This window comes from Perna viridis, chromosome 13 (genome assembly GCF_037379345.1).
Source record: "Perna viridis isolate PV_CMFRI_1.1 ecotype Kerala chromosome 13, ASM3737934v1, whole genome shotgun sequence".
Taxonomy (NCBI): domain Eukaryota; kingdom Metazoa; phylum Mollusca; class Bivalvia; order Mytilida; family Mytilidae; genus Perna; species Perna viridis.
The window spans coordinates 3,833,688-3,846,176 of NC_142457.1; the positions used below are offsets into that span (position 1 = coordinate 3,833,688).

Genomic DNA, 12,489 nt, shown 5'->3' on the forward strand with positions numbered 1-12,489 from the left:
TCTAATGTCAGTCTGAATATTGTTAGTTCTCTCTTTTAATTTTTAATTTGGACTTTTTCAAAGTGGAATTGAATCCGCTCTGCATGCCTTGGGTAATTACTAAGTATATTTTACTGATATTCGCGCATAGTAATAATAGAATTACCGACCTGATTAACTCTAAAAAAATAGTCAAAAGGAATAGTAAAAAAAGGAAAGTCCGAAAGATCTTCTCAATTTAAGGCTTCTTACTCTTTAATCTTGTGAGTCAGTCATAGTTAGAAGATCTATTATGTACCATTATCGTAACCTGTAAATCACTGTAACTTACTTCAAAAAATCACTTTATTTGATCTATAACTACATGTAACTATTTTATTGGCGTCTTCCTTTCGTTATATCGAATTTGATCATTGTGTTAGTGTTAATTGCTAAAATAAAAACTGTGGTACAAGGAATGTTACTATTCAGTTAGCATGACATGACTTTATCAGGCAGAATTTGTTGTATGGTTTGGTCTGCAAAAGTGTTTATTAGAGATGTGACATGAATAAAATGTCAACCAGTGTTTAGGGCCAGCTGATAAAATAATTGTTTCTGTGGGCAGTACAAGGCCAGTCTGATAAAATCATTGTTTCTGTGGGCAGTACAAGGCCAGTCTGATAAAATCATTGTTTCTGTGGACAGTACAAGACCAGGTTGATAAAAGTATTGTTTATGTAGGAAGTGCAAGGCCAGCTTGATAAAATCATTGCATGTGTAGAGCAGTGCAAGACTAGCCTGATAAAATCATTGTTGATGTAGTGCAGTACAAAGCCAGCCTGATAAAATCATTGTTTTTGTAGTGCAATTCAGGGCTTGCTTGATAAAATCATCGTCTCTGTAGTGCAATTCAGGGCTTGCTTGATAAAATCATTGTTTATGTAGTGCAGTACAGGGCCAGCCTGATAGAATTATTGTTAATGTAGTGCATTACAAGGCTGCTCTTATAAAATCATTGTTTGTGTAGTGCAGTACAAGACCTGGTTTATAAAATCATTGTTTTTGTAGTGCAATACAGGTCTGCTTTATAAATAATCCTTGTTTCAGTATTGCAATACAAGACCTGCTTTCTGTATTGAAGTACAAGGCAAACTATATAAAAATCCCTATTTCTGTAGTGCAGTACACGGCCAGCTTTATATAATCCTTGTTTCTGTCGTGTAGTGCATGTACAGTTTTATACAAATCTATGTTATTGTATTGCAGTACAATGCCTGCTTTATAAAAATCATTATTTCTGTAGTGCAATGCAAGGCCTGCTTTATAAAATCCTTGTTTCTGTCGTGCAGTACAAGATCTGCTATATAAAATCCTTGTTTCTGTCGTGCAGTACAAGACCTGCTTTATAAAATCCTTGTTTCTGTAGTGCAATACAAGGTCAGCTTTATAAAATCCTTGTGTCTTTACTGCAGTACAATATCTGCTTTATAAAATCCTTGTTTCTGTAGTGCAGTACAAGATCTGCTTTATAAAATTGTTGTTTCTGTAGTGCCGTACATGCTCTGCTTTATAAAATCCTTGCTTCTGTAGTGCAGTACAAGGCCTGCTTTTTAAAGTTCTTGTTTATCGAGTATAGTTCAAGACCTGCTTTATAAAAAAAACCTTGTTTCTGTGGTGCAATACCAGACCTGCATTATAAAAATCCTTGTTCCTATAGTGAAGTACAAGACCAGCCTTATAAAATCTTTTTTTGTGTAGCGCATATTTTATTATGAACTAGGCTTTTGCAAAGTTTTTGCAAGGGAACAATATCATAGGTCAGGACAGGAAGATGAGTCAAGACCCATAGCTACGCATCTTGGAAAAAAACATCTTAAGTCATGATGCAGGCACATTCTTGAAATGTTCAGCGTTCTTGTGTTGCTGCCAATTAAAGCATTGTTCAGCTAAAGTTTTACTGGTCTAATTTCTTCTTTTTTGTGAAGTATTGTTCAGCTGAAGTTTTATTGGTCTAATATCTTCTATTGTGTAAAGTATTGTTCTGTTGAAGTTTTACTTGTCTAATTTCTTCTATTTTGTGAAGTATTGTTCTGCTGAACTTTTACTTGTCTAATTTCTTCTATTTTGTGAAGTATTGTTCTGCTGAACTTTTACTTGTCTAATTTCTTCTATTTTGTGAAGTATTGTTCTGCTGAAGTTTTACCGGTCTAATTTCTTCTGTTTTGTGAAGTATTACTCAGTTGAAGTTTTACTGGTCTAACTGCTTCTGTTTTGTGAAGTATTACTCAGCAGATTTTTTTTATTATGTGGATTTCTCCTTTTTGGTTAAATATTGTTCTGCCTAAGTTTTACTGGGTTAATGTCTTCTGTTTTGTGAAGTATTGTTCTGTTGAAGTTTAATGTGTTAATTTCTTCTGTTTCCTCTTTTTGTGTCAGTAATTTTAATGTATAGATTTTTAATATGTTTCGAATAACATACAACAGATTTGGTTTTAAGATACCGGATTTTTGATTACCAGCTTTAAACACAGATTTCCTGTTTTCTCTTTTAACACATTGAAAGTTTTTCATTTTGTTGTATTGATGAAGTTCAATCAATTGAATTGTGTCAAATGAAATTTATAGCTTCTGATACCAAGCTGCTCTACCATCCGGTAGGGAACAAAAAATAACCCTCATTTGCGTAGAAAACTAATATATGACGCACAGACAGAATATTAACTGGGTTTTATTCAAAGACATAAAGTAATCATTTTACGACCTACAACTGGTTGAAGAAGGGAATTAATATTTTTAAATTTCAGAATTTAGAAATGTCCTTTTTTGGTAAACAAAAGCCTAGTATATAACTTAAGTAGTACAGTGTAGTCTTTGTAAGAAGCATGCAAATTCTGTAATATGTGAAACACGCCAAAAAGGTTATACATTTTTATTTTTGTTATTAAATTGCTATTATGTCTATATGATGAAATCCTTAATTAGTCATTCCAATCTGTCTGTTCTTATATTTTGTATGAGATAATCCACATTGAAAATCCAACAGTTTCTTTTGAATTTCAGTGTCATTTTCAGGGTTATCTCTTAATTGTGAATCCTACAGTACATTCTATATAATTTTTATTCCTAAAGATATAAAGTTATATACAAAAAAACCCACATGTTAATTTCTGTTTACTATAACATTTTAAACAAAATGTCAAAAATAAAAATATGTAGGCTTTCCAACCATGAATTACATTTTTCATGATTCTTTCCTGGAGTGCTACTTAATTATAAATGAGAATTTGTCATGTAATGTATGTTGTATAATGTCAAAGCAAGGGCGCAGAGACAGATGTATCGTTATCGACCGTAGTCACAATAAATCCACTTTTAAATTTGTTCTTAAAGTTACTTAAGTAGATATTAATTCGTGATTACTTTTGTATACTTAATTATATCTTAATACATTGTATTTCTACTATACTTCAAATGTGTCCCGTGTAAGCATGCGATACAAGATACGCGATATACAAGTATGTCTAGGAGTGTGATATAGGGTATGAGATATGAGGACTTGTGAAAAAAAAAGATGAATACATTGTCAGATTGTTTTTTGGTGATTTGAATTGTAATTGTTTAAAACTGGTTTGCCAGAATTTATTGATCTGTAAAATTGGATCATACACTCATAAGCCTGGCATAAAAGTCTATCATAATTGTGATTGAATAGTTAAATTTTACATGATTACATTGATAAATGCTGAAAAACAGTGTTTAATCCAGTCACATCTTAAGCAAAATAAGGCTTTATACATGTCAAACAAGATTTTCACCCATTTCATATCATAACTGCATCCTTTCTCAAAGTTAAATGTTGGATTTTTGATTGATTGCAGCGGTTGAAGAGAAATTAATTACATAAAATCATTGAAATTCATTGAAAAAAGGGAGATAACTCTTTAATTCTAAGCAAAGTTTGGTTGACTTTATAATATTTCATTGTTGCTTTGAACAATCTTTTTACTATTGTACAAGCATATGATGTATACAATTTACATTGGAACAAGATACTCAGTGGAATAAAATTTACCATCATAGAATATGCCTGATTTTTTACATCGATAACCTCTTTTAAAAAGTAAAACTCTACTATATATTTTTCAATTTTTACAGGTGGTGAACAAAATAATGTATACCGGAAGTGCAGACCATACGGCGCGTGCATGGGTGACAGAGTTTGGGGACTGTACGAGAGTATACAAAGGCCATAAACATTCGGTGGCGGTTGTCAAATTCAGAGAAGGTTTATGTAAGTACAGCTGTTCTTTCAAGAGGGGGATGATTTTTTTTCTACTCGAGATAGGAATGTTTTGAATTTTAGCATCCTTAATTAGAAAGAAAAAATGATTGAAATTTGAAGTCAAGAGTTGACTGATGAAGAATCGGCTTCTCCAAAGGAAAATTGTAGAAAACTGGAATATGATAATTGCGCATAGCTGCCACAGTAACTGACTCGTGCAAAATTCAGAAAATTGTATGTACACACAATGTGCATTTCACTTTCTTATTGTAAGTAGGACAACACATTTTTAACTAAGAATTGGAATTTCAGAGTTTACATTTACTAATACATTATATAGAAGAAAAACAACACTTTACCATTGTTCCTCTACGAAGAAATTTATTTTCATAACCTTAGCTTAAATAGCAATTACAAATTCCATTGTATATTATTTAAAATTAGGTTAAAATATATACATTATTTGAAGAGGGCGTCCAATTTAAAAACCAGACCGCGTTTTGCAGAAATCAACTATCATATTTAACCGATATGAAGTGCATACTCGTATTAGATTTTTAAAAGCATTATTGGGTTTCAGTTCACTTGGGAATAAGGCTTTATGGGATACTTCAAAGTAAGATCAACCATTTTAATATATTCCCAATTTAAATATCAAGTACTTTTCTAATTTGATATGGTAGGTGGTTTTATGACAAATTCACTAATTAAAACAAAATTAAGAATATTTCATACAAAGTGATAAGGTCTGGATTATGCCAATTTTTTTGCCACCCTTTATGCAAATTAGTACAGCACACCAGAAACAGCTTTGTGGAATGGTAATGAGTAGTGTTAATACTCTGTGAATTTTTTGGCATCCTGTATAACCAAGCCTAGAAACTAGCGGAGTAGTTCAAAGTGAATCAGGAAGCAGTTATAGGTCTGTGGAGGAGATTGCTCAAAACCGTTCGGTAGTAGGAAATGACGTTGTTTCGACAAATTGGCATAGGCACAGAACGGTTCCGCTATACTGGTATAAAATCAAACACTCATAGTCATAAAATAAATACAAATTTCAAGACTGAGTTTTAAATTTAACAAGTCTGTCCGTGAGAAAGTCTTGTATCCCCAGCTGGTCGAAAAAAAAATCACAAATAACAGCATGGCAGTGCATCATCAACAGTTGGTTTTTTTTTTGTTTTTTTTTTGTGAGTTGTATAACGGGTAAATTAATTGTGTTTTACGAAGCGAATCATGCAAGTCACTTTTATTCTTCAAGAGCCCTTAAGTCTTCCCAATTGAAGTATTTGAAAATCTATATTCACATTATAGAATGAGATATAATTCAATTACAGCTCTGTTCCTCCAAGGTCAAGTCTAAAATCTATTATTGTTTTAGCTTCTGTGCCCTCTTTAACTGTGACTCAGAGTTGTTTACATGAGCAGTTTCACCAGTTAACCCAATATCTAAGAAATTAAACTAAATCTGAAAAGATCTTAAAATGACAAAAATCGTAGGCAGTTTTGTCATCCCACATTCCATGAAGTTCTGCTCGAAAAGAATTATTTTTTTTTTACATACATTTTTTGATATCATTATTTGAATGGCAGCGGACAATACTGTAAGAAGCTTTTTTATAAGCTTATTTCACAGTTTATTTCTAAGAATTAATTCCTCTGCATCATGGATTCAATAGAAACATAATACGATTCATTGTTGGAGCCATTCAATAAGTTATGAGTGGAATAATCACCTTACCAGCTAGTAAAGTGAGGGAATTAAGTTTTTAGCGCTACATTCCGCCCTTATGAACGGTGTTGAACCAACATCCCTTAAACGATTACAATCACACTTGGCACATACTTAGACTAAGGAATATATAGTGCCCTATCGATTTGTAATTTCATAGGAAGTCGACTAAGACAACAAAAACGGATTGTTTTAGGCGGCAGGGGATGTATCATCAATTTATATGAAGTATTTTTATTAAAAAATCTAGTTCTATAAAGGACATGATAGGAAACGAAAAACAAGGGCACTATTAAATGCATCCCCTAACAGTGTAAAACTCTGTTAGCTCGTTTTGTCTCTGGTCTATTAAGTTGAAAGTTGACGGTATTATATAAGATAAATATTCAGAGGTACTATATGTACCAAGTGTGTAGCCGGTTTGGGCAAAAATCCATTGCAGCTTTTTAAGTTAAGCTTGTTCACGTGGGTGTTACGGGTGGATAGTAGTAAACAATGCTCTTTTGCTGGCGACAGGACAATAAAATAGAAGTTGCAGATGTACACGCACTAAAGAGGTATTTTTAAGGTTTCGTATAGGAAGTAAGTTTTATCTCGTACATGTAAGAATGAATCAGACACAAATTTTAAAGATTTTTACCATTGATACCAAAAGACAAATAAGTAGTATAGTGCACTTATACTCACATTGGTTCCATGTACATGTGCTAATTGTTTCCTCATGTCTTGAAACCTAAGAAATTTTACCGATGTCGGTATGCTGTAGAAAATTTGAATATTTGTCAGTTGTGAATTATTAATTTGCAGTACAAAATGTACATTGTAATGAAGTTATAATTCAGTAATCATAAAGACCGGAAAATTCTTTCTTCGTTCCAATTTCATTGTCAAATTGTCGTTTTTTTTTCAACCATACAACTCCTGCCTGTTTATTACCGATGTTGGTAGTTTATATCTTACCTAGAAGAACATTACAATTATATGGATATCGCCAGAGCCTTATTAGGATTAGAAAACTCAAACTCAATGTAGGATCTGATTATTCAAGGCTTCTTTGTTAAAAAATGCAGGTCATATGAAACAAATAAATTATGCCCAAATATTCTTACCATATTATTAATTTACTCCTAAGATAAACATAGAAATCAAGCAAAAAGTGTAACTATTTAAAATAAGTATAAAGATATCAAAAATTAAAAATATGTATACGTGAAGTAAAAGTCTCGCCATGCAATTTCCAATTCACTGATTCTTTTCTATAACGCATTCTAATAGCCTTTATTTTTTGCATGCTATTTTCATAATTGGTAAATCAACGGTCACATCAGCACAAGTAACAATTTACGAAAAACAATCATTACTCATTATTTTAGAAGAAACTGAGTATTTTTCAACCAAAGGATTTGTATTTAAAAAAGAATTTGGTAAGGACCTTAAAAGACGCATTTTCTCATACCCCTGATTCAGGAGCGTTCAAGGAAATCTCCATTTTGAGATATATCACTTTTGCAGAAGTTGCATGAATCTTACAAAGACTACTACTTAATACACAAGGCGACATGGAACATATAGATACTGTGAAAATACTTTATTCTAAGATTTCAATAAAAAAGTGATACATCTCAAAAAGGAGATTCCCATTGAAGTGTATACTGAAAACCCCCCAAAACCACGAATTCAAGAATCCACGAAGTTGTATTTCTTTCCTAATCCACAAATGTTGGTATCCACGAATAAAAGTACTTTCTTTCACGGTGCTATATGTCATATGCCACTTTGTCTTTTAAATGGTAGTCTTTGTTAGATTCATGCAAATTCTGTAAAATGTGATACACCTTAAAAAAGGCTACATATTTTTATTTTTGTTATTAAGTTGCCTGATAGGTCTATATGATGAAATGTATAATTATTCATTCCAATCTGTCTGCTCTCAGGAGATAATCCACATGGAAAATCCAATAGTTTCTTTTGTATTTTTTGTGTCATTTACAGAGTTATCTCCGTTAATTTTGAATTATACAGTACATTCTATCAACTTTGTATCTTCTATGAACAGGGTGATATGAACGCCACATGTTACTTTCTGTTTACGATGACATTGTAAACATAATATCAAAAATAAAAATATGTAGGATTTCCAACCATGAATCACATTTTGCATGATTCTTATCTGGAGTGCTACTTAATACCCCAGCCTTAGAAATAGGAGGATTTCTTTTGAAAGATATACTCTATCTATTGAATTAAGCCAGAGGTCCTGTTCACAAAAGTCGTTAGTGTCAAATTAGTCGTAAGTTATCATGTCACAATAGATAAAAGTATTGTGACGTCGCAAATTACGACTAATTTTACTCTTACGATTTGTTTTGTGGAAATGGCCGCAGATCAAGTTCATTTTGTAGACATCTCTGAAAGTTATTATTCTCAATTGTAGAAAAATGATTTGGTTTTATTTCAGACATTAAGTAAGATGATTTTTATTGTAAAATTGTCAAGGCTTACGGAGTCCGAAAAAAATATTTTTTTCGTTTTGTTTTTTATTTCTATATTTATAAGGATCTGGTTGATTAACACATTTTGTTTGTGTTTTTTATGCAGTATTGTGTCATGCTTCACAATAAATACGCAAACTTTGTTCTGTCATGATGATTAAAGCCTGGTTATTCATTCAAATAAGTAACATTTTTTTATGTTTTGAACATATTTAATCACCCAAAGTGCAATATCATCATGATAAAACGGAATTATTCCCAATTGGTCTTTGACGTCGACATTTTTTTACCCACACAATCCTTAACAACCTCCATAGGGTGGCATGTTTATCAATTATTTTGTAACATGTGATTGTACGAATGCAGGGTAACCAGGTACATTTTTATATAAACACGCCTTTTTAATGAGTTTTTTTCATTTTGTGAATTGACATTTTTTTCTTTTGCTTACGCCAATGCAATTACGATGAATTGCTTCTATGTTTTGTGAATGTCATTATTAGTTATATAAACAAATATTCGATCTTTTCTACGAAAAGAAAAAGCATCATTAAAATTTGATTGAAAAGCATCATCACTATACACGAATACATCAGAGGTAAAGAAATGAAGATAAATCTCTGATTATATGATAACGAAAGACGATTTTATTTCATACACGCTACTTTTACTCTTAATCAAATCTGCTTTTCAAATTATAGCAAGAACAATCATGTAGAAAAATGCAAAAGCAACAAAATGTAGAACGAGAAAATGTTTTTGTCGCCTACCAATTTAAAGAAAAAGAATTGTTGACAACAAATCTAAATTTAAAAGTTACATTATAAAACGTAAAAGTAATGCTAGTACAGATTCACATTAAGTAATTAAAGGCTTTACTTCACTCGAGATTATTATAGGTGCTATGTTTCAATCTTAACTTCATCATAGAGTGAAGAATTAGATAAAATGAAGAATAAGCTGAAGGAGAATCGGGTTCACCCATGAAATCTGTAGAAAAATTGGAAAACGGTAAACTGCGGGAACTCTTTCGCAGAAACAGCCGGTTATAAAGTCACATATTTTAATAATCACTGGCTTAGAATTGGAGAACAGGTTTTTTTCAATAATATCTATGTATGTTTTAGTGTATACTGCATGCGGGGATGGTGTAGCTAGAGTATTCGATGCTAAGTCTGGGGCCCTGAAACGAGAGTTCAAAGGTCACGAGAAAGCCATATATGCTTTACAGGTTAAAACAACTGTGTGCTGAATACTTTTCTGAGCTTGTCTACTCTCTTCATTTTGTTTTGATGGTATCAAACGCACCGATAACTCGCTGTCACATTCTAAAACTAGGGTTTTTAAAGATAAATGAAGCTTAACTGCTTAACCAGTTGTTTACAATGCGTTTTGTAAATTACAACTGTTTGTTAGACTTGCTATAAGTCTCACTGAAATATATGTATTCTTTTAAATTGATATAATTTACTACCAAATTTCGTTTGCTATAATCCAACACGCAGGGACTTCTAATACTGCAGCTAAAGAGGAAAAGAATATCAAGTTTGATAGTAAATTATATAAATTTAGAACAACATACATTTTTCAGAAAGACTTGCAGCCATTCTAGCTGCTTGTGTATATCAGTCAGATTTAGGCCAGGTAGTTATTGGTGCTTATTTCAATATTTTAGCTGACAATTCTCTAATACATTGCTTTGGTTGCTATAGTATATACATACGTTTGCTTTCTGAGTGTAGTGACTGCTCTCTAAACTTTGAATTTTGTTTCTGCCTTTCTACCCGCTTTTCTCCGTTACAAAATCTGATATTTTCATTAGATATATTTGATCATGTTCTTACATCATGGAAGAATCGCTGATTTAGTCAGAAGATTACCATGGTCGTGGTTTATATAACTTTGTCCAACCCAGGTAATTGATGTAGTTGCGTTCCTGGAACAAATTTAACAAATTAGTTGGTCATACCAAAATAGCTAATTACGTAATTACGAACCTGCTATTTTTTATATGAAGTTGCAAGATTAATACAACATGTATTCCAACATTTATTTCAGAAAGTGATTTGCTATTGAAATTATATTAAAAATGTGTGAAACTGAGGTTTTAGTAAGTCTTCTATATACCATATTTGTTTTATTTTTTTAATTGCCATTGGTTTATTTTCAAACCCGCTAATTCCATTTTCAATTCTTTGTCGAGAACAAATGATTGTGTTTTTATACTTTGGGTTCGACTAAACAATATTGTAACAACACAGGTTTAGCAGAACCTGGAGCATTTTCCTTTCCTTTTATTTTAACATAATATTTTAAGATATCGTGTTTATTTTTGCTGTTCATACTTTAAAGTGTTTACATCTAGTGGAGACAACACAGCTATGTGCTTTGACGCTAAGTCTGCAGGGATAAGGAGAAAATTTGAAGGTCATACATTTTGTGTCAATTCTATTGAGGTAACGTATGACATACCTTTATGTAAATTGAAACTAATATCCATAGTTAAGGCACATCTACATACCTGTATGGATGCGACTGACATGTTAGTATCATAGAGGCATGAATACCTGCTTCACTAAATAATGCATGTTACTTACAATGCAAGGAATAGATTGTTTTACTAACATTTTTAAGTATGTCATTATCTACTTATTCAGTGCATGCGTATTATCATGTCTTAATGGTATCATAGCAAGGAATATATTGATTAAACTACTTAACAGACTTTCAGTTAACGAAACGTTTACGAAACTGATAAATAGACAATTTTAATATGAAGCCTTTTCAGTATATTTATTTATTCGTGTTTGCTGTTCAAAATGCTTTGATCTTTATATGTAACATTCTTAAAGTACATGTTTTTAAACTCATAAGTCAGAAACATTTGTAGGAAATATTTTGTTTTTTGTAAGAATCTTAAATGAGTTCGGGCTTTATTAAACAAATCTGAAGTTAAACGAAGTATGCATCAAAGCATGGTTGATAGTTAAACGAAGGACGGCGAATTATTTCGGGATCCACAAGTAAAATATAAATTAATTCGTCTCACCATTACCATCATTGATTCAGATATTATGTCTTGTCTTATAATTCTTATAGTTTTGCATGACTCTTATGGGGTGCAGTACTTCATATATGAAAGGTTAATCGATAGACATTACAATTTCATATCATTTGATCAATTTATCAATTTTAACATCACGATATGTAAACATATAAGGCAATGATAAAAATAGATAAAAAGGGTTTATATAGTTTTACTATAAAGAATAACAAGGCATTTTACTGAAGGTACATTTATAATAATGATGACGTAGAAATGCTTCCGTTGTTTCATTGTTACAGATCTACATTTGCTTTGACAACGGATGAGAGTTTGGTTTTGAATTCATATGTCAAATTGAAGTAATATCTCTATCTAAGAATCGTGTGCTAAGATCGATGACATCTTATATAAGTGAGGATAATTGCGCCATTTTCTTTTCTGCACCATGAGAACCGATTTGTTCACCGTGTCATATAGGTTTTTCTTCCTTCTTTCATATATCCCGGACTTGACCTTTTATGACCAACTTGGCGGGTGTTTCTAGAAAAGAAGAGGGAGCTTAACATACCGGTGCACCTAGACCATGTTCTCAGTTTTATTTGATTTGTTTTGCTCATTTACTTTTGTTTCTTTGTACGTGTTATTTATTTTTTTTCATGTTCTCTCATTTGTGTTTCTATTCTTATTCCTGCGTTTAGCTTACCCTACTGGTGCATCTGGTCCATGCTCCCGGTTTTTAGTGGAGTTCGAGTTGCTCATTTGCTTTTGTTACTTTGTATGTATGATTTTAGTTACTTTATGTTCTTTGTTGTGTATGTCTGTTTTCCATGTCTGGTCCCTGGATTTCATTCTTTTGATTTCCGCTATAACCTTGGTTTCCTTGATTACTCTTGCATTCTTTTGATTTCCGCTTGAATTTTGTTTCCTTTGATACAAAATGTAACTATTTTTGACACAAAACGCCAATCATATATAT

The 12,489-nt window shown here is 31.9% G+C and overlaps 1 protein-coding gene across 2 annotated transcripts in view; it reads left to right on the forward strand.

Annotated features, from left to right (window-relative positions):
- LOC148599285 (uncharacterized) overlaps nucleotides 1-12,489 on the forward strand; it is a 32,167-nt gene that overhangs the window by 12,637 nt on the left and 7,041 nt on the right. The window contains exons 2-3 of one of the 2 annotated variants that reach the window (XM_088557721.1): nucleotides 4,117-4,252; nucleotides 10,820-10,923. In XM_088557721.1, the coding sequence (XP_088413847.1) occupies nucleotides 4,117-4,252; nucleotides 10,820-10,923 (240 nt within the window). Of the gene's footprint in view, nucleotides 1-4,116; nucleotides 4,253-9,594; nucleotides 9,699-10,819; nucleotides 10,924-12,489 lie in introns of both variants that reach the window. The other variant, XM_088557720.1, reaches the window with a different exon arrangement.